The 16,312-nt window shown below is 39.3% G+C and overlaps 1 protein-coding gene across 2 annotated transcripts in view; it reads left to right on the top strand.

The window, feature by feature from the left end:
• The window catches only part of LOC145690806 (unextended protein-like), a 233,938-nt gene that overhangs the window by 50,975 nt on the left and 166,651 nt on the right, over nucleotides 1-16,312 (top strand). For both annotated transcript variants that reach the window (XM_081766103.1, XM_081766112.1), the window contains exon 3: nucleotides 185-829. In XM_081766103.1, the coding sequence (XP_081622229.1) occupies nucleotides 185-829 (645 nt within the window). The remainder of the gene's footprint in view (nucleotides 1-184; nucleotides 830-16,312) is intronic.

Below are 16,312 nucleotides of genomic sequence, written 5' to 3'. Positions count from 1 at the left end.
TATCAAATTACATCACCCTAAATTTCGCTATAGAATACATACAATTTTCAATTAAAATATTAGGTCAATGTGGAGTCCATCGAGGAGGACGAAATATAATGATAACAATCCATTTTATTTAAATCTCATAGATAAGCTCCAATATTTTACATTTTTTTTTTTTTTTTTTTTGGTTTTCTTACAGACAAAGCGTGTGTCAGAAACCAAACTTAACCTGAAAATAATACTAAAAGGACGAAAGCAAACTCAATATTATTTCTGCCTGAATATTAATGAAAACTGGACTCATCAAGGACCTGATTACACATTCAAAACATATATTTCGTCACCTATAGAACTATGGATGAAGCTTATACTTATTGGCCTACTTTTGATAGTGTCAGGTATGTTCTCAGGACTCAACCTTGGACTTCTTTCTCTGAATGAAACAGAACTCCAACTACTCACAAGAACAGGAACATTTAATGAACAAAAATACGCAGCAGCAATTCTTCCCGTAAGAAGACGAGGGAATTTTCTTCTTTGCACCATTTTGTTATCTAATGTCTTTGTGAACACCTGTAATTCCATCTTGGTGGATTCAGTTCTTCCAGGAATAGGCGCCATTGCAATTTCAACATTGGCAATTGTAATTATAGGAGAAATAGTTCCCCAAGCAGTATGCTCTCGATTTGGTCTTTTCGTGGGCGCTAAATGTATTTTCATAATCAAGGTGTTTATGTACCTTACCAGTCCACTGGCTTTACCCATTGCTGTATTATTGGACGTCATTCTAGGCGAGGAGATGGGATCAAACTACAATCGTCAGAAGATAAAAGAACTTGTCATGGTAAGTAAACAAGTTATTACTACGTTGGTTAGTTGATTTTTTGTATACGTAAATAAAAGATTTAGTTATGGAAACTGTTAATGAACAATGAGTAATCGCAGACAGCTTGCTTTATACTTTTCTTAGCATTATATGGACTAATTACACACAAAGTAAGTATAGAAAGTCGTGAAGCACGTTCTATTCTTCACAAAATATATCCTTTACGACCTTATTCTATACAAGCCTTCGCAAGAACTGCGAAGTATAAGGCAACGCAAAATATGCAAAAATCAATTATAACTGCTCTGCATATTATCGCGAACTAAAACAAAGGTTTTGAGTTGCGTTGACGCAAACCATCACAGAATGTGGCCCCTTGTGAGAACTTGTTCCAGTAAAATCTAAACTACATGATATTTATCTCTTACACATGACACACTCCACAAGAGAGGGCATCTTTAAAGTTAGGAGGGTAGTTCTCGCATAGGGAAGATAGGGGGAATGCCGGTCACCTAAGGGAAATATTAATGTATTCCCCAAATATGAACATAAAAACAAGCGATATCTTTCTGGTGGATATAGTAGTCTGTCGACTACAATACTGCAAAATTACAAGCTCACACCTACATCACACCGATGTTCACGATTTAAAAAAAATGAGATATGCTGTAGACCGGAAGTTTCCACACGTGCGGAGAATGGCAGTCAGGCAGCAGCGTAGGAAAATTAGGTAACAAAGTTAAAGATTTGCCAACTTTGTATGATTATTATTCTGCTTTTGTTTTTCTTTCTCTATTTAACAAATAATGGCGGAAAACTGTACATTGTTTTTAGTATTGATACATATAAAAAGCACACATATTAAAAAGTAATTACATAATTTACGACATGAAAGAATACGTTTATTAAATAACTATCAATATTTCATTAGACCACAGTAACAAAACGTGTGTTATTTTACTCTCATATAACTAGATTTTTACATCAAACAACATATACAGTAGTTGCAAATTAATGTGTAATGGTGTATGATAGATTAACGTAGACTTATATTATCCAACTTATGGTTTTTATTATTTTATATATAAAAGGTTCCTTTTAAAAACTCATAACTTTCACCTAAGATAATCTATTTCTTTCTTCTCAATCTTATTAGCTATTTTTTTTAAATACCAATAACACCCACTGCATTCCTCATGAACTCAATAACCACACTGTTTACACCGATACCACAGTTCATCATTTTTACTAAATTTCTTCAAATTATACAGTTTGCGCTTTCAGGAGGTCAAACGATATTGTTTTCTCGTAAAGTACTAAGAGTAGATGGAAGATCCGTTTCCTTAATCGTGGTTTCATCAACCTTTTCAGCTAAACTAGTAGGATAACTTTTTCCTCTTTCGATGCACGAATTTCTTTATCATTAGAATTTCCCCTCTTGTTGGTCACTTCGTTTTTCTTCTTTTCTTCCTGAGATTTCAAAACTTCTTTCGTCGGTGTTTCTATCAATATTTCAAAGTGCTTCTTATGTTTATTCTTTGACACTATGTGGAAGTTCTAGTACTTGAAGGTAAAAAAAGGCAAAGGCGAAATATTGGCAAAAATGACATCAACAACTGAAGAGGTGTTAGCTTGGAAAACAGAGACGTTATTTTTCTATTGCAGAGAATCTGAACTTTGCAACGACACAAGGACAACATTGCATTGATCAAGTGTTTCAGGAAAATTTTGATCTGCAAACCATTTTATTGGACCTCTCTTGAACGTACTGGAAGAAATTCTTGTAACTTTAGCAGTAACATGAAGTGATATTCTCTTCATTATGTTTTGTAGTGCACATCTCATGTCTTTTTGCGTCCATGACCTTTTCATAGTAATCCATTTGTAGTTTTGGGCCATTTGGAAAGATGCAGGTTATTGTTTGTGTTAGTGAAATTTCCCCCCCCCCCTGCTGTATCAAAAGAAAAAGAAAATGATAAAATTCCAATGTGGGGAATGAGAGTCATGTGTGGAAAAGTCCGGTCAGTTGACTGCCATTGCCCCAAATGATATAGTGGAACACTTCTTTGTCTAGAAACAAACGCTGCAGCGAAATAACATAAACATAAAATTAATCTGAGATTATAATACGAATCTAACCTTGGCATAATTATGAACTTATGCATATAAATTATACTTATCTCAGCTTCCAGTTCCTTTTGGAAATTACAAGAAACACAATAAAAATAAACATTCAGTTCCTACTACTTCACGGGTTAAAAAAATGGTTATTTGGACATTAGCCCAATTGAGAATCTATGGTCTATACAGAAAAAAAAGATCAAAATTCAAAATTGAACTGTTCAACTCTATGTATATATATGAAGTGTTTTTAGATTTTTGTCTACCCCTGTATATATATCGGCAAAATAAGTGTTACAGCTCTTGGGAGGTGACTCCTGCCACTGAGACAAGAAAAAAAGTTCTCTTGAACTTTCGACTATCGGACATAGTTTCGGATCTACAACGTGCCGAAAGCGTGGGAAAATGACTTTCGGACGCCAATAGTTCGGAAACTATCCAACGTAAAGAGGGCGGGTAAAAAATTCACAGAAGAAGTCATACCTGCTGTATTGAATTTTGCATGTTTCACAATCCTACGATGCACGCGCAAGGGATTCCCCAAAGGAACGTAGGGAGTCCCGGATAACCTGTCAAATGAAAATTGGTCTAAATAGATATGAATTGGTAGGGCTTCTACCAGATAACAATAAGTCGATATCTAGAACAAATACAAAATGGCGGACACTTTCATGCACGTTGTGTGTGGTTGCATAATCGCCAGGTACGGATGCTGGCCAACAGTGACGTTCTGAGTATTAAGTGTAGCGAATTTGTACTCAAATGCTCTAGAAAGACATCTGGAGTGTAGGTAGAGCACAATCATGAAGCAGAGTGATTCACATGATGTGTGGAAACACGTAACGAAAAATGCCCAGAAAAAATGCATTTATACTAAGTAAACGATTTCAAAGCATCGGAAATGTAAAGAATAGCATCAAGAACATGAAAGCCATTGCCAATTCCTCAATAATATTCCATCAATCAGATGCAATATGATGTGCACGGTTGCATACGAATAAGGATGCAACAACTGAGGCCAAGTTGAAATTGTGCAAGGGGACTCACAAAGGAACTGGGTAAACTAAATGAATGTCACTAGTGGGATCGCATGATCAATATTGAAATGTGGCCAATGTGTGTGTTGATATCAACATGTAGCTAATGGACAAATATCAACATGTTCCACTACTACTGGGACACCGTCTCACGTGCGAAAACTAGGAAAATAACGTTGTACATTCTGCCATGGGCGGCGATTATGGGGGGCAAGAGGGGGCAGTTCCCCCCCCACTTTTTGAAGTGACCACTTAACTCTTTTAAATTATATAATCTTTTTTTCGGTGATAGGCTAGAATATTCATTATTCGATTTAGAAAAGTACCAAAAAAGCTTTTTACTTCTGTTTTTTTCTCAAGCTTGGAGGCATTGTAGAACACGTTGTATATGCTTTCACGCCTTTCTGCGTCGAGACGGAGTGTGATGACGTCATAACTAAAAACATTTTTTTTGTTATGACTTTTTTTATTACTTTTTGTTGCAGGGCTTACTTTTGCACCTAGAAGATTGAAATTTTGTACACACATTCAGTGCACCCCTTAATATTTTCCACATTATTTTCAGATTTCTGCGATAAAACGGGGGGGGGGGGAGGGAGAGGGGCAAAAAGGTAAAAAAAAAGGCTATCTTTTTAACAAAAATCCCTTTTTTCGCGATTTTCCCTCCTCAGATATGTGACAGAGACATGTGAATGGCACCATTTGAAAGGCTGTTCTGTTATAAAAAGAATGGTGTACGAACCATGATCCTAGTATAAATAGGAATGTCTCGGAATTTTTACCTGAGATGTTTCTTATACGGGAATCTGGAGTATTGTAGAGATATTATTTTTGGCGGGCTTACTTTTGCACCTAGAAGACTGAAATTTTGTACACACATTTAGTACACCCCTTAGTATTTTTTAGATTTGTTTCAGATCTCTGCGTTAAAACAGGGGGTACAGAGGGGCAGAAAAGTACAAAGAAGGAATATTTTTTAAACAAATAATCCATTTTTTCATGATTTTGCCACCTCAGGTACCTGATGGAGACATGTGAGTGGTACCGTTTGAAAGTATGTTCTATTCTGAAGGGAATGATGTACGAACAATGATCATAGGATAAATAGGGATGTCTCAGGGAAATTTTATATTACATGCGGGTCATCTGGGGCATTGTGGGAATGTTCTTAGCTCATTGGTAAACATTTTCCCGCACTTCAAGATAGAAGCTTCAATTTTTATACACATTTAGTACATCCCTTTGTATTTTTCAGTTGATTTTGAGATCTGTGCGTTTAAAAAGGGGGTCCAGAAGGGATCAAAGTTTGAAAAAATCAGAAAAAATCCAGATTTCCCTCAAAATTTCCCGCCTTAGGGACATGATAGGAAAACGTAAATGGAACCGTTTGAAATGTTGTTCTATTCTGAAGAGAATGAGGTACTAACCATGATCCCTAGGATAAATAGGGATGATGCTGTAGCTGATTGACAAAAATTCAATAATTTACCTTTAAAAAGCCATAATTTAAAATGGTTAATATATATAGTTTCATTTGGAAATGTAAAGTTTTTGCATATATTACTGGTTCATAGAAAAAAATGGTACCACATAACATTTGTCGTTGCGTAAGTGTGTATTGGTTATTTGTCTTCCCGTGGAGTTAAGACAGCTATAGGAATTGCGTTTTAATTGCAATTCAAAGGAATTAATATTACAATTGCGTCGTAGCATATGCTTGTAGTATTTACTGTCTTTCATTTTCTAAGAGTAATAACACATTTAATGGCAAGTGTGGAATTAAAAATGTAAGTTGTTCATTAATCCCCAGTTTCAATATAACTTCTACAAAACAAGCCTCATTATTCATTAGTATGATTAGTAATATCCTTTCTATTTATTCGTTTTACAAATATGTTATAAAATAATCTGATCACACAATTTTCCATACAGAATTTTAAGATGTTCATGAGCAAGGAATCAAAGGTTAATACCTATGTGCGTTGCTCTTGTCAATTTACGTAATTAAATATGAAACACGATATACAGAATTTTAACTGAAAAAGATAGTATCCCATTAGTTATACAACCTTTCGTCAAACAAAGTGTTAGAAACAACCAGGAACACTAACATTAATATACACATATTCAGATCATATCTTGCCCCCCCCCCCTTTAACGTCCAATCGCCGCCACTGCATTCTGCTATTACATTTGGTCCACTTTTTGGTAGAAAGTAACTAGAACACGATTGTATCAATGTCCCTCTTTGTTTGGAACATTGTCCCACAGTTCACATATGAAAAGAAATCTCTTAATCCATGGTTCAAATTCTGATAGAGCGTGAAAATAACAAATACGTATCATGTCCCATGACTTACGTGCTCCAAATATAGGAAAATACCTTTAGAAATTCGTATCTTACACACAGTGAACATGCCAACACAAAGACGAAAATGAACCAATTTGGCACATGTAATACTACAGCTGGAACACCATACATATAGAAAATAAAACATGAGAAATAGGAAGAAACTTCTTAAAGCTCTGATTGTTTACAACTGTGCAGTAAGAGTAACAAAATGAAACGCACAAGCATGTCGGCAGGCTGTACAAGAGCAATTGCCAAACAAAGTAGGTGCTCCTCAAAGAAATGAATACAGAGAAAGTGAGACTCCATCGAGCCTCAGGGCTAGAGCGATCGCTTTTGCTCGCGTGGTCGCAGTTTCCAATACTACTTGGAGCCCACGGCCTCAGATTCAAGACCCGAGTAGTTATTTTCCTATTTTTCGCACGTGGGACGGTGTCCCAGTAGTAGTGGGACATACTGGCATTTGTCCATTAGCTACATGTCGATATCAACACACATTGGCCACATTTCAATATCGATCATGCGATCCCACTAGTGGCATTCATTTAGTTTACCCAGTTTCTTTGTGAGTCCCCTTGCACAATTTCAGCTTGGCCTCAGTTGTTGCATCCTTATTCGTGTGCAACCGTGCACATCATTTTGCATCCGATTGATGGAATATTATTGGTGAATTGGCAATGGCTTTCATGTTCTTGACGCTAATCCTTACATTTCCAACGCTTTGAACTCATGTTTACTGAGTATGAGTGAATTTCTGGTCATTTTTCGTTACATGTTTCCACACACGTGAATCACCTGCTTCATGAGTTGTGCTCTACCGACACTCCAGATGTCTTTCTAGAGCATTTGAGTACAAATTCGCTACACTTAATACTCAGAACGTCACTGTTGGTCAGCACCCGTACCTGGCGATTATGCAACCACACACAACGGGCATGAAGATGTCCGCCATTTTGTATTTGTTCTAGATATCGACTTAATACAAACGAATTATTGTTACGTAGTAGAAACCCTATAAATTCATATCCATTTAGACCAATTTTCATTTGGCAGATTACCCGGGACTCTCTATGTTCCGTTGGGGAATCCCTTGCGCGTGCATCGTAGGATTGTGAAACATGCAAAATTCAATACAGCAGGTATGACTTCTTCAGTGAATTTTTTACCCGCCCTCTTTACGTTGGGTAGTTTCCGAACTATTGGCGTCCGAAAGTCATTTTCCCACGCTTTCGGCACGTTGTAGATCCAAAACTATGTCCGATAGTCGAATGTTCAAGAGAACTTTTTTTCTTGTCTCAGTGACAGGAGTCAGCTCCCAAGAGTTGTAACACGTATTTTGCAACACCCGATATGTATAGGGTGTTTCAAAAAGACACGGCAAAAATTCAGGGGCAGATTCCTTACGGGTAGACAAGTAAAAACGTTCATATGAACATATGTCCGGAAATGCATCGTTACAGAGCTATAGCCACTGACACCACCTGACGGTGTGAAATAGTCATCTTCTGTCCGGAACTGTTTCCCGACGTATTACCAGAGTGTCGTGTGTGAAAGAATATGCAACACAGGTTCGAACGAAATTAATTAAGCCGATTGCACGTTGAATGGTACAAGAATCAGAAAAAAAACACTCGCAAAAAATGCATAATAATTGGTACTTTTAATGTCCGTATTGGAAAGTGCAACACTAATACAAATGGCAGTGAGAAAAACGCACCCAAAAATGCAATTACACATGCTCATCAGGCATACGAAAATACCATAACGAAAGCATCGTGCAGGAGCTACAACCCAAGGAAGGAAGAAGGGAAATGTTGAACGCAAGATGTCAGGCGAGTTGGTGTGGAGGAGTACCATGGCTGACAACAAGAATCATTGCTGATGGACAGCATTTCTAATTAGATTAGTTACAAGTTAAAACATAGCATTTGCCGAAAGGTGCATGAAGCTTTGGACGCACTCTCAGGTCTAGGAGGCCATTGCAATATTAACATCTCGAAGGTATTTAAGACAGAAAATTTACCGTAATTGGAGCTGGGTAATTTACCCACAGATACTTCGAACCTAACTTCTCTTGTAGATAGTTACTGTACTAAGCTGTGATCAAGTATTGCAAACGTACTTGTGAGAAAGGTACAGATACACTACTTAGAAGGCAGACAGAAGATTTTCATCTTCTGGAGGGTTTCACCTTAAATTTTTGAAGGTCATTGTTGTTTCTACACTCTGACCAACTGTTTCGTTGCTTTGTTTGGGCTATACCACTTATCGGATCGGGGTTCTTTTCACCCGTATAAATATACCTTATGCGGTGCACATTCTTTGTTGCGCCATGCATAAGCTACCAGCATTAGTACAAGGTCCTCCTTCTAAACCCGTGGCAGATGCCAAGCGAGATCCCCGAAGTAATCGGCGTATCCGCCAGTTATCGGAGGGTAGTCTAGAGTCTGTAGAGAAGAGATCCCGCTCTCGTTCTCCTACCTTTCTCAAAGGTCCAGAAGAACCAGAACCGATGCAGACCGCAACAAATTCTACCACGTCCACTGTTGCTATGCAACAGTCATATGCAGCCACCCTAGCTCGACCAAAACTATATTCATTTCTTCTGACGAATTTCGATCCCAAGTATAGTAACACTCGCCATATCTTTAACCAAATCATCAAATACCTACCACGAGCGAGTATTCACCAGATTGTCTTCACCAGAGGTGGTGTTATCATCAAGTCCGAAGATGAAAATTTTGGTACAACGCTTCGTAATAAGGCGAGTTACGAAATTTTCGGTAAATCGGCACAATTGTCGAAGCTTCCAGATAAAATCAAGCAAAATCCTCCTCCTCCCAGAACACCCATGATGTCGGTTGTTATTAGAGGAGTGTTACCGGAAATAACCGATGACGAAGTGCTTGAGGAATTAAAGGCTGAGGGAATTGAGGTGTCAAAGTGTATTCGTATCAAAAATAATAACGGAGCAACATACATGATACGAGTTCTGACCACTTCCCAAGCTGCCATTGATACCTTGTTACAAGAGGGCGCGTTTATCTTTAAAAAGCGTCACAGGGTAGAGCCATCTCGTACTAACCTACCTCTTCCAGTCCGGTGCGAGCGGTGTCAAGTATACAATCAACATGTGACTGCTAAATGTCCAAATGTTGCAAAATGTGGATACTGTACTGGCAATCATGAGACCAAAGACTGTCCGAATACATTAAAACCTCCACAATGTTCTACTTGTTCAAGTGATAAACATCCGACATATAGCTATAAATGCAAAGCTAAACCGCCAGCCAATCCGGATCATCCTGAGATGACCGTCCCGCTCCGTACCACAGATTCAACCGTGCCTGTATCGCAATCCATCACATCTCCATTAATTGTTGAAAACTTTCTTCGATACATTACCCTTATACTGCAAAATATCTTTCCTTTTCAACGCCAACTTATTCTCGATCATGTTATTGCAGCAGCATCAGCTATCTTTCAAGTCAATCTGTATGCTACTTACTCCGGACCTTATGTTCATTTTCACATCGTACCCAAAAGCACAGCAGTCTAACTCCATAACATTGTATGTAAATATGACTCTTACAATTCTTTTTATGAACATTCGCTCCCTAGCGTCACACCGTATACTCTTTGAACAATTACTGTTAGAGGAGAATGTCGATATCTTCCTACTGAATGAAACTGCGCTCAAACCAACCACATATATCCGCTTTCCTCGCTATAACTTTCTTCGCTGTGACTATGCAGACAATAATGCACGAGCTCAAGGCGGTGCTGCAATCGGAATACGCCATAAAATCATTCATAGAGTTCACTCCATTGCACTGCATTACCAGTATCCAGAGCACTTAGTAACAACAGTTTACCTACCAAATCTTGCACTAACAGTGGCTACAATCTACGTCCGTCCCGGTCATGTCATTCCTCTTCAGTTTTTCACGTATTTGTTTCAGCAATTTCGACACTTATTAATATTGGCTGACATCAATATCCATAGTCGTTCTGTCCGAGACAAAGAACTTTTTCTCGACCATATATCACTTCATTTACATGGACATATTCATCATTTACCAAAACATACGCGACCAAGCAGCCAGACGACACCTGACGTTGTTATCAGCACGGCTTCAATTATCGATAAATGCACCATACAAATTCTTGATTGTATAGGTAGCGACCACCTTCCGATAAAAGTGCTAGTCAACAATAAAAGACAACAGGCTGAACCAATTTTAAGAACCATCAAGATATACGACAAGGCTAACTGGGATCAGTATCGCTCTGATATAGATGTCACTCTTGCTACTTTAGCACCACCTACAACTGAATTAGAACTTGAGAACGCCGTCCATAGCATCGCAGAGGCTATAACAAATAGTGCTGACAAACATATACCTCAGTACCACGGCAAGACATATCAACCAATGTTACCTCCTCAATACTTGGCTCTCGTTCGAAAATCTCGACATTACTTTCGGGAATACGAAAGAACGCGAAACCCAGAGTATTTGACACAAGCCCGTCGATGGCAACGGACGGTGCATAATTATATTATTGCTCACAAACGGCTTAACTGGAGCAAAACCTGCAATCAGCTGAATACAGAATCACACCCGACGAAATATTGGAAGAAGTTTCATCTTCTAACTGGTCAGAAAGTAAGTTCCACTTATCCTCTTCTACATAACGGCCAGCCTTTACATACAGACAAAGAGAAAGCAGACATTTTCGCCACCCATCTGCAGACAGTCTTTACGCCTCCTCCAAGCATTCACCGCCGCAGTCCCAAAGTTTCAGAAGAAGCAATTAACAAATTACTACAGCCTTCCGTCCATCACACTTTAGACATCAATAATCCTTTGACTAGGGACATCACTTCTGAAGATATTAATTCCGTTATTAAGCGCAAACGTAGCACTGCTCCTGGCTTCGATCAAATATCGTACAGACTACTTAAAGAATGTTCGGCAAACTTCTTCATTTTTCTGGCTACAGTATATACCTTTATACTCCGTACTGGATACTATCCTTCCGATTGGAAGGTTTCCAAAGTTTGCATGTTTATTAAACCGAACAAACCGCCAGATTCTGTACAATCATATCGCCCCATCCAGCTTACTTCCACCCTGGGCAAAGTTTTTGAAAAAATACTAGTACTACGTTTACACCCGTATATCTCTGAACGTCAGCTTTTACCACTACATCAGACTGGCTTTAGACCTCATTACAGTATAAATGACCAATTACTACGCTTAACCACGATTCTTACTAATCACTATAATAAATCTCTTCCATCCTGCCTTATACTGATGGATCTTGAAAAGGCATTCGACCGGATTTGGCACTACGGATTATTTTATAAACTTATTAAGTTGGGTCTCCCTCTTTCATATATGCGAGTCATATATTCATTCATACTTAACCGTATTGCCTATGTCAGCGTAAACGAGTTCTTATCTCATCCAGTATTCCCACACACAGGGGTGCCTCAAGGCTCTAGTTTATCGCCTCTTTTATACATTTTATATGCTTCAGATTTGCCATCTCCAGCGCCGAACACTTATCTATTCCAATATGCTGACGATACAGCCTTCCTAACATTAGGAAAAACAATTCAACAAATTAACATAGATTTGCAGGCTACGATTACAGCTTTCCTTGACTGGTGTGACAAGTGGCGATTGTCAGTTAACGAAGACAAAACTCAGACACTAGTTGTTCTCCCCTCTAAGTGTCGTAGTAAAGTTCGACGTAACCCAAATTTATTGCAGATACGGGTAGGCGAACACATTCTTCATCCTTCCAAAACAGTCACCTATTTAGGTATCGTCTTTGACGAGAAACTACGATGGACACCCCAGCTTCAAAAACTTGCTACGAAGGCTAAAAACAGACTACAACTTCTGCGACGTCTTGTTGGTCAGAACTGGGGTTTAAACTCTAAGTTACTGCTTAATACCTACAAAGCCTTCATGAGAAGTGTACTCACTTTTGGTCACCTAGCATGGTGTTCAGCCCCACAGAAATTTTATAATAGACTCGAGATTCTAGAGAGACACGCCATTCGCTTAGCATATCGGATCAAACTCCCATACCATAATACTGATCTATATGACAAAATTGACTTTCCTCCGCTCGTTCACCACATCGCCCACTTGCGTCAAAAGTTTATAGCCAAAAATCTCCAGGATCGGAAGGATATCTTTCTAGATACAATATTTACGGACTTACAGCAAGAATCTCCATATAAATACTATTATACACCACTCCGCATCTTGCTTTCACTATACCTTCGCAGTATTCCAGCAGATCATCATCATGCCGAATTCTTCCATCATCACCTCATTCACCAGCATATTCCACATCTTTTTCCATTATAACACTGTTTCTCCACATCACTAATAAGGGCTCTCCATATGTCTCTCATCAGTCCTGAGCCGCCCCAGGACAGAAGATTAACATGCATTTGTCTATTGTAACATAACTATAATGTGTTGTGGCGTCAAGAGCACCTCATTCATCACCTTACATTAGTTTTCAATTTCTAATATAATGTTTTTAAACCATACTCCGTATATTCCTCAATATTTGCTTCTGCACTATTTATTATCACTGTTATTACACCTACGTTATTGTTTTGTATGTGCACCTTTGTTCACTAGTTTATTATTATTGTTGTAACACTTGTTTAATATGTTGTTATTATCATTATTATTGTTTATGTATATTTCTTTCACAGCTCATTGACCACCTATAAATTAAAGAAAAAATAAATGATGATCACAAATCCCAGGCCAAAGAGAGAGGGCGAAACCCTCTAGTGGCTGATTGTAATAACCTCCTTGATGCTCGTTTGATATATTACATAGAATGCTTTTCCACTAATTGATGCCCCTCAACTTCTAAATAAAGAATAAAAGTATTACTTGCACCTATTCACTTCAAAAAAAAAAAAAAAAAAAAAAAAAAAAATTTACCCAGCCAGATACTTCGCTGGTTTCCAGCTTTCCCATTGGAGGCATTGTTTTTCAGTGTCAAGTCCAGGCTGTGATTATTACGTATTTGTGGACGCAAGTACGGCAAGTCTCAGCAACGGGCGAGAGAGTGGGAGAGATCAAGGGTTTCACATTAGTGTACATATTTTTGGAAGCTTAGCTTCATCATTCATTCATTTCATCTTTCATTTCGTCACACTATTTCATTCATTATCTTCACCGTGACTTATGGCGTCCCAACCTATCATTGGACAACATTCTGGCTTACCGCCTATAGCACCGGAACCTTCTTGCTCCTCCGGGAAACCGATTAGACGGAGATGCCATTCTCTGGAACGAATTTCTACCAGCCAGGGCTCTTCTTCTCGTCAACGTTCTCCTATCGCATCCACCAAGCTACCGCCTGCTAAACGCCAGCATAAGTTAAGCGATGCAAGCTCTGAAGCATCAATGATTATAGACATACAGGATGATCGCCAGCTTCCCAACCTGCCTCCTCCGAATCGACCACCAATTTATTCTTTCTTACTCCAGAACTTTGACCCTAAATTTTCGAATCCTAAGCTTCTTTTGGTGCAGATTACCAAGTATATGCCTCGGGCTAATATTACTCAAATTGTTAGAACACGGAACGGCATGATTATTAAGACGCCGGATTCGGAATTTCTGCGTACGACCAGGAACAAATTCAGTTTTGAGATCTTTGGATCTAAATCAACTATGACCAAGCTCACTGATCAACACACAAAACAGCCGCCGCCACCGAGAAAAACACCCACACTGTCTGTTGTGATACGAGGGGTAGATCCGAGTTACACTGACGAGGAAGTTTTTGAAGAACTAAAACTAGAAGGTCATAATGTCATTAAATGCCTCAGGATCAAAAACGACCATGGTTTGACATACATGGTGCGGGTACTAACTAACTCTCAACAGACTATCGATGAGTTACTAACTCGTGGCGCATACATATACAAACAACGTCATCGCGTTGAACCATCACGCACCTCTGCTCCTTTACCTCTTCGCTGCGAGCGGTGTCAGGTTTATGGCCAGCACTCTACTTCACAGTGCAAAAACCCGCTTAAATGTGGTTACTGCTCAGGACCACATCCTACACGCAGCTGTACAAATCTCAAACTACCTCCGACCTGCTCCACATGTCAAGATCACTCTCACCCAACATACAGTTATAAATGTCGTTCCAAGCCAGCTCCAGAGCCATCGAAACCGGAGACTGTGGCACCATTACGCATACCAGAACAAATCCAACCCCCGACCAATCCTGCTTTACAACAACCTGTCACTGTTCATCAGTTACTGACGTTTCTAACTCTCTCGCTACAAAACATCCACCCCTTTCTACGAGATCACATCGCTCAACAAATTCAATCCGCGGCCAAGGCAATTTTCCATGCCAACATCTGTCCAACATATTCAGGCAATAGTGTATATTATCATTCAAATGTCCTTGAAACTGAAGTCTAACCGCTATCCAGTCACAATCCGTATTATTCTGCATTGCATTATGGCGCTCTCTTTCTTATTTCTAAACATCCGCTCTTTACCACAGCATAAGCCGCTTTTTGAAGCGCTTTTACTAGAAGAACACATAAATACCTTCATCCTTAATGAGACTCATCTCACCCATAGACTGCCCTGCCGCATATCTCGCTTCCAATTGTTACGCCAAGATAGCACGATGCCAGCTAGACGAGCCAATGGGGGAGTAGCGATTGGGTTTTCGCCCTCTATTCCATTTCGAAGCCATTCTCCAGTTCTTCCAAATCTTCCTGAATACCTTATTACATCTCTATATTATCAAGCACTGTACGTAACTGTGGCAACCATTTACGTTCGTCCGGGTCATGATATTCCATTCAGCTTCTTTCAATATATCTCCAACAACTTTCGTACTTACATAATCATGGCAGACGTAAATTTACATAGCCGGACAGTTACGCAGCGGGATTGTTTCCTCAATTACATTATCAGTCATACCACCGGAGTGATTTTGCCACTACCCAAACCGACTCGCCCCACGAGTCAGACTACTCCCGATATAGTCATTGTTTCGAGCAACCTATCACAACGTAGTTCTGTTAATGTTCTTGACCTCATTGGTAGTGATCATGCTCCAATCAAATTAGTTATTCAGACTCATAGCAATACCACTTCTCAAACGCCGCCGCCCCGTATTACCTACCGCTATGATAAAGCAGATTGGAATGCCTACCGATCATACCTTGAGAATCATCTTAATGATCTTTCTTCACCGACCACTGAATCCGACCTATCTCATGCTCTGGACTCTATCGTCACTGTTATGCAAAACGCCACAGAAAAATACATCCCCAAATCAACAGTTTCAAATTTTCGACCCTCATTACCTCCTCAATACTTACCGCTGATAAAACGATCCCGACAGTTTTATAGAGATTATGCTGCAACTGGGAACCTTGACTCTCTTCAGCATCACAGACAATTGCAACGAACAGTTCACAACTATCTTAAAGCTTACAAGTTGCGATGCTGGGTCAAAACATGCCATAATCTCGGCTCTCTTTCACATCCTACTCAGTATTGGAAACGTTTCCGGCAACTCACTGGTCTCAATACTCACACAACATATCCTCTCATCGACAACAATACTCCGCTTCATACTGATACAGATAAAGCCAATGCTTTCGCCAGGTATCTCCAGGACATCTTTACACCTCTCGCACCTGAATATCCCCATCGATCTCATCCAGTCGACAACCTCAATCTGGATTCGCCTCATCTGCAGGCTAATGTTCATCACACTTTACCCGAAAACAATCCACTTACTGCACCTATCTCGATTTCTGAAATAACCACAGTGGTAGCTCATAGACGTAACACAGCCCCTGACATGGACTCTATTACATATCGACACATTAAAGAAAGTCCGTACGTAGCCTTATATCTTCTTTGTCTCATCTATACCTTTATTCTTAGAACTGGCTTT

Source organism: Thermobia domestica, chromosome 1, assembly GCF_964235325.1.
Source record: "Thermobia domestica chromosome 1, izTheDome1.hap1.1, whole genome shotgun sequence".
Classification (NCBI taxonomy): Eukaryota; Metazoa; Arthropoda; class Insecta; order Zygentoma; family Lepismatidae; genus Thermobia; species Thermobia domestica.
Note: the sequence above shows the minus strand (reverse complement) of the source record. Positions and strands in the feature narration are given on the sequence as shown.